The sequence below is a fragment of the Tachysurus fulvidraco genome, chromosome 20 (genome assembly GCF_022655615.1).
Source record: "Tachysurus fulvidraco isolate hzauxx_2018 chromosome 20, HZAU_PFXX_2.0, whole genome shotgun sequence".
Lineage (NCBI taxonomy): Eukaryota > Metazoa > Chordata > Actinopteri > Siluriformes > Bagridae > Tachysurus > Tachysurus fulvidraco.
In genome coordinates this window covers 19,934,357-19,954,006 of record NC_062537.1, presented here as the reverse complement: position 1 = coordinate 19,954,006, position 19,650 = coordinate 19,934,357, and the positions used below count along the sequence as shown (strand labels likewise).

The 19,650-nt window shown below is 40.3% G+C and overlaps 1 protein-coding gene across 1 annotated transcript in view; it reads right to left on the bottom strand.

Moving 5' to 3' along the window:
- The window catches only part of LOC125139771 (dihydropyrimidinase-related protein 2-like), a 32,304-nt gene extending 12,914 nt beyond the window's left edge, over nucleotides 1-19,390 (bottom strand). Inside the window, exons 1-2 of the mRNA XM_047805159.1 lie at nucleotides 18,881-19,390; nucleotides 18,331-18,579 (exon numbers count right to left, since the gene is read on the bottom strand). Of these exons, the coding sequence (XP_047661115.1) occupies nucleotides 18,331-18,531 (201 nt within the window). The 5' untranslated portion in view covers nucleotides 18,532-18,579; nucleotides 18,881-19,390. The remainder of the gene's footprint in view (nucleotides 1-18,330; nucleotides 18,580-18,880) is intronic.
- Nucleotides 19,391-19,650: the final 260 nt, after the last annotated feature.

The window sequence follows — 19,650 nt, the reverse complement described above, 5'->3', positions numbered from 1 at the left end:
GTCGTTAGAAAGTTAGAAACTCTGCCGGTGTTCTGGATTAAAGTCATGGCGGAATACCCTGAGATTGTCACCACAGCACTTACATCCCTATTGCCATTTCCGACATGTTATCTGTGTGAACCGGGGATTTCTGCAGTGATGGCAACCGAAACAAAACAACGGAATAAACTGGACATAAGCGACACACTTCGGGTGTCATTGTCTCCTATTACCCCAGATGGAACCGTCTCGTTGTAAAGAAACAAGCTCAGGGGTCTCATTGATTTAGCGTTGTAGTGAGTTAAAAAGGCATGTTTAAATACAATTATATTAAAATGATTAATTTTAATTTAATTGTATAGCCGCCACCCCCCACACCCAGCGAGCTGAGGTAAAATGATCAAACATTGACGACGAAAAAAAGGTTGGGGACCGCTGCTCTAAAGAACCTTCTGTGCAATTGAAAGGCTCCATGTTCCAGGTTATACAGGCTCCAAGAACCATTTAAGAACCGTTGTTTACACAAATCCTGGTTTCTTATAAGTAGTTACATCTGTAACATCTATTACAGTAACACCATTTATTTTCTGTAGCACCATTAGCGCTCTATTACCTAACAAACAAGCAACCTAGCATAACAGTGTTGATGTAAACATCTGTGAGTCACTAAGCGTCACGTACAGATGTTAACCTCCAAGATATTTGTATTTTCTTGCTCCTTCTTCAGTCTGGATCTCATTTGGCTTTCGTTCCGGCGTCATTTCTGATCGATCCACTTCCCTGCTTAACCAATCGGCATCGAAGGCCACAGATCAGCGATCCATATAATTTTTAATTTTTTTTTTCGAGGACGAGCGCATGTCGATTTCTCGGAAATCTTTCCCACTAAAATCCTCTCAGTCACCAAATCCATGCATAATAGAAATCTGACCAAAGTCACAGAAGCTCTTAAACAAGCAGGAACCACAAACATGACGTAGCTTTAGAAATCTCCATTCTAACCGTGAAGGTTTTCCACACAGCTGATATTTTCACTCAAACTGTTCCAAGTGTAAACAAAGAGCTTCCAAACCATATTAGATTCATTTCAGAACGATTCGGTATTTGACGACGCAACCGGATCGGCTACGATCAGTGGTGTAGTCTACGTGATACGCAGGTATACGCCGTATATACCCACTAGGAAAGGCCAAGGATTTTTCGTATACCCACTTAAAAAGCGTGAGGATACGTAACGATATCGTTTTGTGACAGAACTTTCATTCATAAATTCACCCCGCACTGTGTTGCGAACACAGACTGTGGTTGCGATTGCGAATCACTAACGTTTTTGGACCATCGGGGTTTCCGTGGCCTGTGACCTGATCTGACGTCATCTACCGAGGAGGAACAATCAGTTGCTTGACAATGTTTTTTGGCGCAAATTAGAAATTAACTAACTAATGTAAAAGAAGATATGAAACGAAAGCCGACCCAAACTACACCCTGAGTGTTTTCGGAAGCCTGCGCCTAAAGCTACAGCAGCTTCGGGTGACATTTCACCCACAGCCCGAGTACAAATGTATTTATAAAGCTTTATAAACTACCGGTTCATTCAGTTCATAATATTCTGCAATGAAAGAGTGTTGGTGATAAAACTGAACAAATGTTTATCGTTCACTCTTAAATGTACATTGAACATTGACAGCTGATTGAACCTGTGCTCCAGGTCCCATAATCATATAACATTTAAGGCTAAATGTAGCTCTTAAAGGTATAAAGTTCACCCACAAATGAAAATTGTGTCATTTTTCAAAATATCATGTTTTGTGTTAAACAGAAGAAAGAAACTCGTACAGTTTTGGAACAAATTGAGGGTGATGAAATAACACAATTTTCATTTTGGGTGAACTTTATAACACATTGTCACAGCCGGAAGAGGAAGGACACAGACCCGTAAGCAGGATAGCTTCAAAGGAAAGGGGTTTAATAAATGATAAAGACAACGACATAAAGACGATAACAAAAGCAATACAAATGAAGACACTTAACAAAGACTAGACATGACGAGGGGTAAACGTAACTAATGATTCCGCGCTGCACTCGGCAACGCGGCTCACTTAAATATAAAAAGACACGATGACACAATAAGGATCAGGTGTGAAGACAGGGAGGGGCAGACGAAGGCGGGGCAGACACGTGACGAAGAAGATAAACAAAAACAGCACGTGGCCAAAAGTCCGGGTTGAGTCCTGACACACATATGCAGTCTTTAGTAATGCTCTAAATTACATGTAGATGCATGTTTTATGCGTTAGTGAGTGTGGCGGTGCCTATGGGGTGTCGCTCTAAGATGGGTGCGTATGAGGCTGGGGGGGGGGGGGGGGTCACAGTATACTCACTACAAAAAAACTAAAGACTACACCACTGGCTACGATTCATTTTTACCACTACAATGTTTCGCTGTTCTGCCAGGAGAATAGAAACTGACATCTGGGACTTTTTTTTTTAATCAGGATAAAGAAGTGAACGATGTTGTGTCTGTGAGTCTGATCTAAAATGACTCTTTCGGTGGGAGATCTTTTAGTGTTGGAGATAAATCTGTGCCGCTTTTTAGACGAACAAAACGCTCGGGGCGACTTTTACTCTGAGGATACAGACATTTATGTGGAATAAAACTCTTTCTTGAATTTCTATGAATACAGTATATTAGCTCTAGTGTTGTAGAGAAAAACAGAAATGGTGATGAAACTCTACAAATTCTACAAGTAGAAAACTATTGGGAAGTGGGCGGGGCTTCCAGAGGTGTCAGCGAATCGTTCCAGATTTATATATCCTGTGTTTTTGCGATGTCTATCGATGCTCGTCATCCATTAAGGACGTCTGTGAAGCCTTCTAGCTTTTCCCGTGTGAAGTCTTTATTTGACGCGGGATCTGACGAGCGAAAGCATCCGAACACATAACGTTAGCGCCGGTATGTTACTGATCAGCGAGGCAGAATTGCTAAGTGTTTTGCGTTACATGTTTAGAGCGATGGTGAGTTCCTGAAGGAGAAAAGTTCCTGAGAAAAGTTCAGAACGAGACGAGGGATGAAAAAGAGTTCAGTGTTGGAGGTGAACCATGGACCAGGATCCAGATCCTTCTAAATGAGTTCTGCATCACACACACACACACACACACACACACACACACACACACACACACACACACACACACACACACACACACACACACGCTACCACTCCTACACCATGCTCTTTACACGCTCAATCCCAGAAGACACTCATTTCTCCATGGAGAAAAAAGCAGGATCTATTCTGGTCACAAGACACACTGCATGGTTTTACAGACAAAGGCGTCTCTGTCCCCAAGACTGACGCTCTGCATGCTTAATGGCAGCTTAGCAACCCAGGCCGAAGTGTGTCTGGCGTCTCCCCAACATCGGCGTGATGGAGCAGTCGTGAAAAAGGGCAACTCCTAATAGAGCTCGCAAAACAAGACCACAAACCAACGTCAGGAAACTGCGATCGACTCCAAATCACCGAAAACTAGGACTGATCATTGGAGTGAAATCAGCCGTAAACATTCGCACTGTTAACGTTACACTGTAAAATCTCACTCCATTGGATACAGAATTATTTCTGACTTCAGTATAATTTAGTTTGAGACATTTTGACTGTGATATATTTAGTTTTTGATGCTTTCAATTTTCCTCCGCTAGACTTCTCGATGTTGTGGAGCGTAAATAAACACGGGAGTGTGGATAGGTACACGTCCTGATAGAGAGCTGGGTGGATAGAGGGATCGTTAGATGGGTGGATGAACAGATGGATGAAAAAGATAGATAGATAGATAGATAGATAGATAGATAGATAGATAGATAGATAGATAGATAGATAGATAGATAGATAGATAGATAGATAGATAGATAGATTGGCAGACAGACAGACAGATAGACAGATAGATAGATAGATAGATAGATAGATAGATAGATAGATAGATAGATAGATAGATAGATAGATAGATAGATAGATAGATAGATTGGCAGACAGACAGACAGATAGACAGATAGATAGATAGATAGATAGATAGATAGATAGATAGATAGATAGATAGATAGATAGATAGATAGATAGATAGATAGAGGGCTGTGCTCTATAAACGAGAGAGAATGAGAGAGAGACCGAGAGAGAGAGAGAGAGAGAGAGAGAAAGAGAGAGAGACAGACAGACAGATAAACAGACAAACAGAGAAATAAGCAGATAGACAGACAGACAGACAGACAGACAGGCAGACAGACAGATAGATAGATAGATAGATAGATAGATAGATAGATAGATAGATAGATAGATAGATAGATAGATAGATAGATAGATAGATAGATAGATAGATAGATAGAGCTGTGCTCTATAAACAACAGAGAGAATGAGAGAGTGAGAGCAAAAAAGAGAGAGAGAGTGAGAAGCAGACAAACAGATAGATAGACAGACAGACAGACAGACAAACAGATAGACAGACAGACAGACAGACAGAGAAAGAAGCAGATAGATAGATAGATAGATAGATAGATAGATAGATAGATAGATAGATAGATAGATAGATAGATAGATAGATAGATAGATGGCTGTGCTCTATAAACGAGAGAGAATGAGAGAGAGAGCAAAAGAGAGAGAGAGAGAGAGAGAGAGAGAGAGAGAGAGAGACAGACAGACAGACAGATAAACAGACAAACAGAGAAATAAGCAGATAGACAGACAGACAGACAGACAGACAGATAGATAGATAGAGCTGTGCTCTATAAACAAGAGAGAATGAGAGAGTGAGAGCAAAAAAGAGAGAGAGTGTGAGACGCAGACAAACAGATAGATAGACAGACAGACAGACAGATAGACAGACAGACAGATAGACAGACAGACAGAGAAAGAAGCAGATAGATAGATAGATAGATAGATAGATAGATAGATAGATAGATAGATAGATAGATAGATAGATAGATAGATAGATAGATAGATAGGGAATCAAAGAGACAGACAGACAAACAGACAGGTGGATAGAATGATAGACAGATTTTAGTCATCTTTTTTTCCCACATTTCAATTTTAAAACCTAGTCTCTTTACGGATGGAGGGATTTCTGTAGGTCTCTCTGTTCTTGGATATTAAACTCTTTCCCACAGTCCTTCATTGCCGCCGTTTGTGTTGGAGCGGCTCTAGAAGATTAATTAAGCGACAGATGCTTCAGCGATGAGAACATGTTAGAACAGCTCGGAGTTCTCACCATACGGAACAGTTTATCTCTGTACAGTAAGACTGCACTTAAATGAAGACGGATGTCACAAAGAGATGCCAGAAACCGCTGCAGATCGTACAGCATACAAAGCAGTGTCTGGTCTGGTCCGGCCCGGCCCAGGGAACACCCGGCTCTGTGTGGGGTACAAGGTAACATGATGTGCTTTGACAGTCGCCACAAAAAACATGCACTTTAAATCACAGACACTTTAAAGCAGCAGTGTGCAACCTGTAGAGCCCTCTTCTGCCTGCAAGGTGAACTGCAGTTTCTTTATAAACACTGATAAGGACCCAGACATGACCATCACATACATTAGTGAGATCAGACTCTGATGTTGGGATGGTGAGGAGACCCCAGTTCCAGTTCATCCCAAAGATGTTCAGTGGTGTTTAGTCCGGGTCTGAGTCCGAGTCCGAGTCAGGGCACTGTGCAGGTCAGGACACTTGAGTTCTTCTAATGCAACCTTAACCTCCACACCATGTCTTCCAGGAGCTCAGGGGCTTTGTGGTGTCACCGGGTTTGTAGATCCAGTTAAAAAAAACAGGTACAAATGCTCCAGCAACTATCCAAAGGTAAAAGTGGTAAAGGTTCGGGGCTAAAATCATACATGGTTGTGAAGGTCAGGGGTGCACAAAGATTAGGACTAATAGTTTAATTAAATAAAGAAAAAAGCAATAATGCTGAAATTGCAAAAGTGTGTCAAATATCACAAAAATCACCATTCATTCATTCATTCATTTTCTACCGCTTATCCGAACTTCTCGGGTCACGGGGAGCCTGTGTCTATCTCAGGCGTCATCGGGCATCGAGGCAGGATACACCCTGGATGGAGTGCCAACCCATCACAGGGCACACACACACTCTCATTCACTCACACACACACACACACTACGGACAATTTCCCAGAGATGCCAATCAACCTACCATGCATGTCTTTGGACCGGGGGAGGAAACCGGAGTACCCGGAGGAAACCCCCGAGGCACGGGGAGAACATGCAAACTCCACACACACAAGGTGGAGGTGGGAATCGAACCCCAACCCTGGAGGAGTGAGGTGAACGTGCTAACCACTAAGCCACTGTGGCCCCATAAAAATCACCAAATACTGCAAAAATTATTTGTTGTCTTTTTCTTTTGTTTTGTTTTATTTTTGATTTCCAAACCTCCAGAATATGTCACATTTCTGCAGCACCACCAATTTTCTCTACCTAAGACCTGCACAAACAAAACAAGACAAAACACATCAAAAAACAAAACAAGACAAAACAGTCACACTTATTCAAAGTCCTCAAGCTCGACTGGAGGTGGCGCAAACACACACCACACGTTAAACACACAACAAACACACAAATAAAAACACAGCCTTGTTTAAACAATGTACAAACACCTTCCAAGAAATAACTGTTCCTCATCGAACTCTCACAGAGTCTGAGAAGCCTGACATCTGATCGTCCTGAAGGAAACCCCGTGTGGTGGAAGCGTGCAGTTAACTCTACAATTCACTTCCACCTATTTCTCATGTCTCTGTTTTTTACATTGTGGAGACAAAAATAGCCCCAAAACTCGCACGAGTGGCGGCTGTAAGTGGGGGAAATCCTGACACACAATGCAGCCGCTGAGAGAAACAGCATTCCTGGAAGACGTGTGTGTGTGTGTGTGTGTGTGTGTGTGTGTGTGTGTGTGTGTGTGTGTGTGTGTGTGTGTGTGTGTGTGTGTGTGTGTGTGTGTGTGAGTTTGCCAAAGAGCTGAGATGGCTGCAGAACGAGATGCAGTGCATTCTGGGACAACAATGTAGTTGCCATAGTAACCGAACAGTAAGGCAAAGAATGAGCCGAGGTTTCAGCTGTCACAACCGATTTTACCGTTTAATCTCCGAGGCGATTTTCACACCATCTACATACTCAAGAGCGAAAATAAAGCTATATCTGAATCTATAATATTTTTTCCCAAAATATTTACGACATATTAGACATATCGCTTCAATCGTGCCTCAGATTTATTATTAAATATCGCAAAGATTAACACAACAAACGATTAAAAACGATCGGACACTTATTGGAGCTTTTATGGGGTTATGCTCATGAATATTCATTAGTGTTTTTATTATCATTTTTTTTTAAGGGGTCTAATGAACCCACTTGAGCTCTATGTAGGTTCTCCAATGTCTTTATGTACACTGTATAGTGAGCATTAATAGTAAATAATAAAAAAATATTATTTGGAAAATCACAGATCATTTGACTAATGACTGAAATTTTTGGGAGTTTTTTTGTCTGTTTGTTTGTTTGTTTGTTTTTTTTGTAAATCTGATTTCATTGTGTCGAATTTCGGAAATATCCGTTTTGTAATGTTAGAAATCTTTATTGTTTTTGTGATTTTTAAGTTTATCAATAAATTCATTTGAATTTACTTTGACCTGTAAATTAACATCATAAAAATATGAAAGTTGGGTCTAATTTACATGCTAAAAATTTTTTTTTACTTTATGGCTTTGATTTATTAAAAAAAGTTGCATATGTGTCTATGTTATAAAAAAAATTTTTAGTTATAGTATAAAAAACAAAAATAAATATGTATTTACATTAAAAAAAGAAAATTGATGAAAATATCCTTTTTTTCAGTGTATGGATTAAAGAATGTATGTGTTTTCAGTTATAAAATAAATCAAGCGATATCTGCTTTGTTTTGTGTAAAAAAAAATAAAAAAGTGCTAAAAATATTATTTCACCTCTAAACAACCTCTAAAAAAATGGATAATCTAATATAATTCTAATAATTATTGTTTGTTATTATTCTTATTAGTAGCAATACTCTTTATATTACAGTTTTACTGTTTTGTATGATATTACTTCTTTTTTTATTCATTAATTATTACCATTTAGTTATTAAAAATATCTGTAAAAAAAATACACAAATATGTGTATCACATTTTAAAAAATCAAGTTATAATTTATCTTTTAAAAAAATGTGAAAAGTGATTATGCCTGTAAAAATCCACAAACTATTTAAATTTGAATTACCTTTATTAATATTATTTAATATAATTTATATTAAAGATTTATGTCTGCTTGTACCTATAAAAAGATTTCTATTAATAAAATAATAGTTATGTAAACAATGAATATAAACCATGATGGGGGCAAAATTTAAAAAGTTTAAAAAAACATATAGCTTCAATTTTTATAATTGATCTTTAGACAAAGGTCTAATGAACTTAGACAGATACAGAGACCACTTCCACATCCGACATTGTTTTAGTTCTTAAGCTAAAAACTGAATAAACAGATGAAACACACACATACACACACACACACACACACACACACACACACACACACACACACACACACACACACACACACACACACACACACTAAAACAAGAAGGCTGAAGCTGCACGTGGACAGGCAGGTGATGATCTAATGACGTCATTTATTTTTAATGAGAATGAGGAGGTCATACTGCTGAGTGTGTGTGTGTGTGTGTGTGTGTGTGTGTGTGTGTGTGTGTGTGTGTGTTTTGTGTGAGAGAGGGAGAGAGCAGCTGACCACCACTGCCCTGCCCCACCCCATTACCCAGACCTTCTGCTCCCCCGTCCCCTGAGCATTCATGTAGTCTGAGGAAATTAGAGGAAATACAGCACATGCAAAATCTAATCAGTGGATCTTTCCAGTAAAAGACCTCACGATAGAATTAAAGTTAACTACGAAGCTCTTGCATGTGTGTGTGTGTGTGTGTGTGTGTGTGTGTGTGTGTGTGTGTGTGTGTGTGTGTGTGTGTGTGTGTGTGTGTGTGTGTGTGTGTGTCAGATTCGATCTTTGGTAACATGGTGTGTGAAGGGGTTTGTTAGGAATGATAAGGATTATCCACTTAAGAAAAACAAGACAAACACACGAGTTCATTTCAGACTAATTCAGGATCGCTTAAACTCCACATAAGAGGGCTATAAGAATGTGGTCTAGAAGTCCAGTTTTGTCTTATATTTTTTATTACCTTTTAAAAATCAATGATAAAAAAAAATTAAGTTGGATCAACTTTGACTTATAAAATTGACAGTTGCATCAATTGACTTGCCTCTAATTTAACAACAACAAAAAAAAAGACAAAAGATAAAGTTTCATCAACGTTGCATCTAGAAAAACTTTAGTTGTATTTGTTTGGAATAAACATTTATATTAAATCTTCCAACCAATACAAATGAATTTTTGCGTTGCCTTATTAATTAATTAATTAATTTATTTATTTATTTATAATGATTAAAATTATAATGATTAAAAGTTTGATATGTTTTGTCTGCTAAACACAGTGATGTACTTTGAGTTATAAATATAGTTTTTAACATTTTTTTTTCGTATCTGCTTTCACTTTAAAAACAAAAAAACAAACAAAAAAAACTTTTTCTCTTTGACCGATGATATCTGCTTCGACATTTAAACCGTGCATAACAAAGTTGTATCGATATGGATTCCTAAATATTAAATATAATTACTATTAATGTTGCATCATTGACTTGCAAATAAAATAAATAAATAAATAAATAAATAAATGAATGAATGAATCTATGTGCTTTAACTTCTGTCTGCTTTGATATCTAACAAATAATAAATCAGACAAAATGCATTGTGTACTTTTTTGTTTTTGTGTGTGTGGGGAGGGGGGTATTTTTCTCTCTGATTTTTACCAGTATTTTACTCGGATGTGTATGTGATGAGTGATCAGGTTTTGCCTTGTGAAGAAAACTAGGTAAACAACACGAGGTCATTGTTTCAGTTACATTTTCAGGTTACTCGACTCCACATGTGGAGCAGGAATGCTGTCCGGAAGCCAACTTTGGTTTTATCTCCAGGTCCAATCTTATGAGAAAGACTATTAGTAAAGTTGTTGATGGACAGATGGAGTGAATGAGTGCTAATTTATAGCCAGCATACTGTGTGTCTGTGTTTGTTCCTAAAAACACGGTGGGATTGATTCTGGGGTAAATATTGCGGTTGTATTAAGAGTCCGGTGTTGTCAGTATGCAGGCAGCTGGTACTGATGGACGGGAGGAACAGGGGTGTGGCTCTCTTTCTCTCTCTCTCTCTCTCTCTCTCTCTCACACACACACACACACACACACACACACACACACACACACACACACACACACACACACACACAGAGAGAGAGAGAGAGAGAGCACAAAATCAAAACCCTCCAATTTATTTATTTATTTATTTATTTATTTTACCGCCACCACCAACACCACCCCACCCCCATCCCAATCTCTCTCTCTATCTCTCGCTCTCTCTCTCTCTTTGGCTTTTCTCATCCCCTCCACATTCTTCAGCCGTCCCTTCATCCCTTAGGCTCTGAGGTCGTGTGTAAGGCATTCGGACAGGAGTGCGCTGCCGTGAGAGCGCATGCTCCTCCGCTCAATAATGGCTGCTGGCTCAGGGTTGAGTAACACAAAGGACAAGAACAGACACATATAGTGCAAAGAGGCCGTCTCACGTCCCCGAAGACCCCCATCCTTCTTCCCTTCCTTCCTTCCTTCTCCTCCTCTTCTAAATCACACAAAAAATGGCTTCCTTTGTAATGATACAAATCCACCAGCTGAGTCAAAATGTGTGCCGTCATATTGGGTTATGTCCTGTGTATCGTCTATAAGCGCTTATGAACACCTGTTTCGTGCGCATGGGCATTACGCTTAAGGACATAGCATACTCTTCATCACTATACGATGTGTTCATTAAAGAATGCTCGTTTCTAGGGTGGGACCATGATGAATAGATCTTAGCCAGAACGATAAGGATGTGTGTGAAATCTTTTTTTTTTAAAGGTATCTAGAACAGATCCGGGTCCTACCCAGAGACAAGGAAACCGACAGTAATAATATATCTGTCATCCAGCGCACTGCACTTTAGCTCAATTACTACGCCATTTAAACGACATTAGACCCTCTTTCCTGTGCTTTTCTCTTTTTTTCTGTTCCACAATCCTACCATGTACCGCTCCCAGCTGGCTCTGGCTGCGGATGGGCGGATGCGACATTAAACACAGCGCCGCGACAGCCGCAGGGTTGCCAGATTTCGGCACGTTCACACCTAGAAAACCTTCCCAGATTCCTTTTCATATCATAAATATACTCGACCTAAATCCTCCTGAATGCTACTCTAAATTCTTGATTTCAGATCATTCTATTAAACGCAAATAATAATACGCGGGTAAGAATCTAAATCTGGCAACCCTGAGTCTGTAAACCAGCCGCAGCCTTGAACAAAAGAGCAGAAAGGGAACGAAAGAGCTCCAGAGGATCTCGGACATGCTTCATTAACCGGTTTGGGTCAAATCTGCAAACTAAGATTGCAGTAGTATCGATTCATTATAAATAATATCCTGTAATCGATTTTAATTCTCTCTTTTTTTTCATGAACGCAAAGCTTCTGTGCAGCCGGTGCATGAGATCGAAGTGACAGCTGAACATTGGGATTAAATAATAAAGATAATACCTAATAGGTGTGATATAAGAACACGGCTCTTGAGCTAGGTTTTGCAAATAGTTGTGTCTTCTATTAAAATTGATGTCTTTATAAACGGAACATCAGGACAGAAAAGGTGCTAAAATATATCTGAATTTAAAAAACGCATTTCTGTGGATTAGGACATTTTATTTCGTCTCCTGTCCTGCATTGCAAATCTTTTATTTATTTTTTTCATTTTTTCTTTCTACAGGAAGCAAATATTTTTGCCATGAACTCACAGTGATGCGAGGGATGTTCTTCTTGCCCTGGTATCCGGACATCTTCACCCTCTTCTGGATGAACCGTTATGGCTGAAAAAAATGTCAAAAAAACGCACGAACGCTTTTTCAAGAAGAGGAAAACAGGCCCTGTTTGTGCGGTCGGGTGTCAGAGACGATCGAGCCGAAGCGTAAAAGAGAAATCAAAGGCAGAGAAAGAAATATCTGCTCTCCTTTTCTCCGCTGATGCGCCAAGAAAGACAGAATGAGCCCAGCGCGCATGCGTAAAGCCCCCGCCCTATTCCATTCCAAATGGACAGACGTTTAGCCACGCCCATCTTCGAGTCCAAAAAATGGGTGGAGAAAAAACATTGTATCCAGCGTGACAAAAAACGCCTCTGAATGCCAAGCGAGCCACGGATTTAATGAAACAGGGATAAACAGGGCAGAAAATTTGCACCGCGGTCATATGGGTGAAACAAGATCCCAGCTGCCACCCCTGAAACACAGCAGTGCCACCCCCGAAACACACCAGTGCCACCCCTGAAACACACCAGTGCCACCACTGAAGCACCACCAGTGCCACCCCTGAGACACCACCAGTGCCACCCCGTGTGTTTCAGTGCCACCCCTGAAACACACTAGTGCCACCCATGAAAATCACCAGTACCACTCCAGTCTGATCTCGGAGACGTCTTTAAAGCTCGAGCATTAAGTGTTAATGAATCTTATCTAGTGTCGGTTTATCTGCAAAGTTGTAGGACTATTAATATAAAAATAACCCTGCAGTGATGTCATTGTTATTGTCATTCTTTCACTAAGAACAGACAAAAGATGTTTGCCGACATTATCCTGGGCAAAAATAGGCAGTGCCATCAAGTATGTAATTTATCTACAAATGTATCTATAAAGTATGTATTTATTTTTATTATATATTTATTTATATTATATATAAAATGTATTCAAATATGCAAATGATAGCATAAATGGGCATAATCGAATATTTCAAAATAAAACAATACATTTTTACACTTTTTGCTGTTATTTTTTTGTTTCTGTTCATCTCTACATTCATCATCTGAAATCGTAGAACTCAGTAAACCCCCTTTACTGTACACTCCACCACCCACACTGAGCACCAGTGTGACACGGTGTCTTTAACAGAAGTGTGCATGACAGAAGGCGTGGCCAGTCGTTACTGACTAGAGATCTGACTCAACAAGATCCAGTTTGTCTCTCTGCTACGTCCTGGAAGAGAAAAAAGCCTTTTGATTCAGTCTTGTTTCATCACCCTCTTCTTTATTCACTGTTCATCTGTCTCTGTGTAAGAAAGAGTCTATAAACTTTCTCCGAAGATAGACAGATATGGCTGAATGAAGAGAACAGACACATAGAGAGAAAAAAACCCAAGAAAGACAGATAGATGGATGAGTGGATAGATAGTAAAAGCGGATAAATAATGAAAGAAATGGTAGATTGGCTGGATGAAGACTCGACAGAGTCACGTCTCAAATAATTGGATGGATGGATGGATGGATGGATGGATGGATGGATGGATGGATGGATGGATGAAGAGAGAGACAGATAACTAAAAGTTATAAATAATTACATGGATAGATGAATGGATGGATGGATTTACAAATAAAAAAAGAGAAAGAAAGAGAAAAACAATTAGATACATGAATGGATGGCTAGATGGACAGACGATTAATCATTACAGGGATAAATAATTAGATGGATGGATAAATGGACAGATGGACAGCTGGATGGATGGATGGATGGATTAATGGATGGATGGATTAATGGATGGGTGGATGGCTGGATGGCTGGATGGATGGTTAGAAAAACAGAGAAGATATTTAGAAAAATTGATGGACAGATAGACAAATGGATGGATAGAGAGACAGATAACCAACAGTGATAAATAATTACTTGGATGGATGGATGGATGGATGGATGGATGGATGGATGGATGGATGGTTGGACGGATGGATGGATGGATTTACAAACCCAAAGAAAGAGAAAAACAATTAGATACATGAATGGATGGCTAGATGGACAGATGATTAATCATTACAGGGATAAATAATTAGGTGGATGGATAAATGGACAGATGGACAGCTGGATGGATGGATGGATGGATGCGTTGAAAGGAGGATGGATGGATGGATGGATGGATGTATGGATGGATCGATAGACAGATATATGAATTGAAACAAAAATACTGGGATGAATAAATGGATGGATGGACTGATTAAAATGGACAGAAAAGACAGAGAGATGAATAAACAGAACAATAGGCAGATGGATAGTTCGACAGGCACAAAAATAAGGGTGGATTGTTGCTAGGATAAAGAAATAGACAAATAAATGTGGTTTATTGGATGAACAGAAAATGTGCAATATGCATCAACACAAAATTAGACAGGTGCATAAATTTTGGCACCCTTGCCATTTTGTTGATTTGAATACCTGTAACTACTGAGCACTGATTAACTGGAACACACAATTGGTTTGGTGACTCAATAAGCCTTGAACTTCATAGACAGGTGCATCCGATCATGAGAAAAGGTATTTAAGGTGGCTGATTGCAAGTTGTTGTTCTCTTTGACTCTCTTCTGAAGAGTGGCAACATGGAGGACTCAAAACAACTCTGAAATGAGCTGTAAACAAAGATTGTTCTACATTATGGTTTAGGGGAAGGCTACAAAAAGTTATGGCAGAGATATAAGCTGTCAGTGTGCACTGTGAGGAACATAGTGAGGAAATGGAAGACCACAGGAACAGTTCTTGTTAAGGCCAGAAGTGGCATGCCATGTAAAATATTGGAGAGGCGAAGGATGGTGAGAATGTGATGCGAAAGAAGCCTTTTCTGCACACACGCCACAAACGGAGTCGCTTGAGGTAAGCAAACGCACATATGGACAAGCCAGCTTCATTTTGGAATAAGGTGCTGTGGTGCGATGAGACAAAGATTGAGTTATTTGGACATAACAAGGGGCGTTATGGTGGGGGACACGGTGGCTTAGCGGTTGGCACGTTCGCCTCACACCTCCAGGGTTGGGGGTTCGATTCCCTCCTCCACCTTGTATGTGTGCAGTTTGCATGTTCTCCCCGTGCCTCGGGGGTTTCCTCCGGGTACTCCGGTTTCCTCCCTCGGTCCAAAGACATGCATGGTAGGTTGATTGGCATCTCTGGAAAATTGTCCGTAGTGTGTGTGTGTGTGAGTGAATGAGAGTGTGTGTGTGCCCTGTGATGGGTTGGCACTCCGTCCAGGGTGTATCCTGCCTCGATGCCCGATGACGCCTGAGATAGGCACAGGCTCCCCGTGACCCGAGAAGTTCGGATAAGTGGTAGGAAATGAATGAATGAATGAAAGGAGCTTTATGCATGGTGGCAAAAGAAAACAGCATTCCAAGAAAAACACTTGCTACCCACAGTAACATTTGGTGGAGTTTCCATCGTGCTGTGGGGCCGTGTGGCCAGTGCCCGTACTGAGAATCTGGTTAAAGTTGAGGGTCTCATGGATTCCACTCAATATCAGCAGATTCTTGAGAATAATGTTGAGGAATCTGTCACAAAGTTGAAGTTACAACAGGGCTGGATATCTCAACAAGACAACGACCCAAAACACTGCTCAAAATCTACTGGGGCATTTATGCAGAGGAACAAGTACAATTTTGTGGAGTCGCCATCCCAGTCCCCAGACCTGAATATCACTGAACATCTGTGGGGTGATTTGAAGCGGGCTGTCCGTGCTCGGCAACCGTCAAACCTAACTGACCTGGAGATGTTTTGTAAGGAGGAACGGTCCAGAACCCAGACACTCATTACAGGCTAAAGGAAGCATCTAGAGGCTGTTATTTCTGCTAAAGGAGGCTCTACTAAATATTAATGTGATTGTTCTATTGGGGTGCCCAAATTTATGCACCTGACTAGTTTCGTTTTGATGCATATTGCGCACTTTCTGTTAATCCCATAACCCCCATTTCACTACTGAAATATTACTGAAATGTCCTTCAGTTATTTGATTGATCGAAATTAAATTGCTGATCCAAACACCCAAATATTTATTCATGAAAATCATGGAAATTGTAGATAGATAGATAGATAGATAGATAGATAGATAGATAGATAGATAGATAGATAGATAGATAGATAGATAGATAGATAGATAGATAGATAGATAGATAGATAGATAGATAGATAGATAGAGTGCTGGGGTTTTACATTAGCATGCATTAGTCCAGCTGCTTCACCACAGCTGTGTATTGATCTGTACACTCATTACAGGATCTCAGTAAGGGAAAGAGCTGTCTCTCTCTCTCTCTCTCTCTCTCTCTCTCTCTCTCTCTCTCTCTCTCTCTCTTTTTCTTGCTACACAAAACAAATGAGTGAAGCTGTGTGAAACAGAACAGATCAGTGTCATGTTACTACATCTTAAATCTTCCTCTTTTTCTCAGTACTTATAACCACAGGGACTGGGTTGATGTACGATTATTAAATTCTCATTCTCTCTCTCACTCTCTCTCTCTCTCTCTCTCTCTCTCTCTCTCTCTCTCTCTCACACACACACACACACACACACACACACACACACACACACACACACACACACACACACAGATCTGCTTATAAAATGCAAGAGGAAGAGAGAAGCAGATCCTCCTGAATCCCTCCTCCGCTATTCCTCCGCTCTCCCTCTGTCGCTGTCAGGTAACTATGGTTACCACATGACAGATATGGAGAGCTCCCTGTAGCCTTAGCATGTCTTCAGAGCCAATGGAGCAGCATGCAGGCAAAACCTCGTCATTTTCTAAAGCCTTATCTGATGTAGAAATGACAAAAGCTTCACATTCTTATACATCACTCTTTCTATAGTAACAGCTCTTTCACACAGATTTGTAAAATCTGGTAATGAAAAAAAAACAAGAAAAAATGATTCAAAATTGTTTCTTAACAAAATCCATTGACATCTTTTCTGTAAGAAAGATTTGTTAACATTAACATAAGAAGTCTCCAGTTTCAAAATTGTTGCTCTAACGTAAGCGACAACAGGAACTTAGTTGTTACTCTGACATTTTATTACATTAAACATAATAATAAATGCAGAAAAATATGATTTTATTCAATAAGGAATAACCTAACTGACCTGGAGATGTTTTGTAAGGAGGAACGGAGGAGGAACCTAATCTGAAATATTTTCTATAATCCAGATTATTTCCTTTCATCTTGTCTATTTTTCCAAACCTGAATATTTAATCTCATTTAGACTATTTTCTCTGATTTGTAATATCTTGTTTAATTCAGGAATTGATCTAATCCTGAATATTTTGTCTGATTCTGAAACATTCATGTAATCCACTTTGGCAGGGGAAAGATGTGATATGAGGAGACATTTGTTAACCAGCATTAAAGGAAAAGTTCAGAATGATCTGGTCATTAAGATCTGGTGGGTTTGAACAGAATTCTACAGTGTTGGTAACTACAGCAGACCTCCAGCCCGTTAGCTAGTCTGGAGTACAATAGCATTCATCTGTTTTTGAACGTTCTGTTCACATTTGAATGTTGGTCAAGTCTTTAACGGTAGACGAAGTTTTTAGCATGTTCTTAAAGGAAAGCAATAATTTTATGCATCAGCACCAAGATATCAGTGATGCTTAACTTACAGCTCAAATATTCTGATACAGATAGATAGATAGATAGATAGATAGATAGATAGATAGATAGATAGATAGATAGATAGATAGATAGATAGATAGATAGATAGATAGATAGATAGACCTGGAGGTATGGGTAAATAAACAATAGATGAATGGATTGATAGAACATAGATAGGCAGAGATTAACAAGTAGAAAGATGGATGGATGGATGGATGGATGGATGGATGGATGGATAAATGATAACTGACATAGATAGATAGATAGATAGATAGATAGATAGATAGATAGATAGATAGATAGATAGATAGATAGATAGATAGAGTTAAACAAATAGATGGATGGATGGATGGATGGATGGATGGATAACAAATAATTAGGAGAATTGTTGGGTAGATGGATAATTACAGACATGGATAAAGAACTATTGCACTGGATGAATGGATTGATGGATGGATGGTCAGATGGATAATTGGATAAAAGAATGACAAATAATTACAGAAATCAATGAACAAATGGATGGATGGATGGATGGATGGGTGGGTGAAGGGAAGGAAAAATTAAATGGGTGGATGGATGGATGGACGGACTGCAGATAGAGATAAATAACTAGATGGATGGATATCAGACACAGTGACAAATATTAGAGACATGGATGAATGCATGGCTGATAGATGGACAGATGGACAGCTGGAGTCTCACACCTGGTCATTGATGTTCTGCAGCAGCTCTTTGCCAGCGCTCCTGCGGATCTCCACCTTCCTGTTCTCTGTGTTGTTGCTCCTCTGCTGTCCCTCCGTCTTCGTCCCGTCTGTCCACAGAGAGTCGAGCGGACACAGCACTCCACACAGCCTGGGGGTCGGGGAACTCCTGGACAAACCGGCTGTGTCTCTGAACATGGACATGGCTCAGGCTAAAAGCTCAGCTGAAGTACAGACTCTGGGATTTCAGGACTGAAATGAAAAGCACAGAGGAGTGACTCAGTGTTCAGGGTTGAATCAAACCGCATCGCTAATGCTAATGCTACTGACAACATCAGCATTAAAGTTCTTTATTAAAAGAAACAGCACGCAAATCTTATACGGAGATTCATGTGATATGTTGCACGCGCCTCAAGCCGGATTTTTTCTTAGCTCGTGCACATGCATTGATTAGTTTAGGTCTGGGGGGGGGGGGGGGGGGGGGACGTGTGCTTTTTAATGCAAACCCGAACGCAAATTTTATGTCTAGGAAGGAAATATAGGTGTGCGTTACCGTGCAGCAGATCTGCTCAGGGTGCGCCTTGCGGGAGATATCACGCACAGCTTCTAATCCGGAAGTGCTGCGCTTTCACGCAGTCACGGACGCGTCCAAGCTTCTGATCTCTCTCCACTTCCTCCGGATTGATTTATCGTGCAGCTCCTTTTGTTTTGCGCTGTCTGACCACCGTGACCGTCCCCACGCACGGGCACGCGCGCGCGCGAATTGCTTAGTTGATTGCTCTACTTGATTACCAGAGCTCAGAAAATCGCACATCTGGGGAAGTATTAAGACACGATGCTCTCTAAAATCCGTGAGTGAACGCGGGGAAAGTTTGCGTTAACTTGATGGCGGGGTGCGTGTCCGCGGTCGCGTGTGCTGCCCCGCCCAGGGCGCTGTCCGTTCAGCACCAAGTACATTTCACACACACACGCGCGCGCCCGCACCCTCACCCACACACATTAGTGCTTACACGGTCTATAAGCCACAAGCCACAACACACACACAAACACACACACACACACACACACACACACACACACACACACACACACACACACACACACACACACACACATACATACATACATACATACACACACACACACACACACACACATACACATATACACACATATACACATATATGACTTGTAATAGAGTTCCTGTTCTCACTTACTTTTGACCATTTTAATAAACTTGTCATGTTTTCCAGAAACTACAGCAGATCCAGCACTCATCTGTCAGAATAATGTTAGGTGACAGATGTAGCCATGGTTCTATGA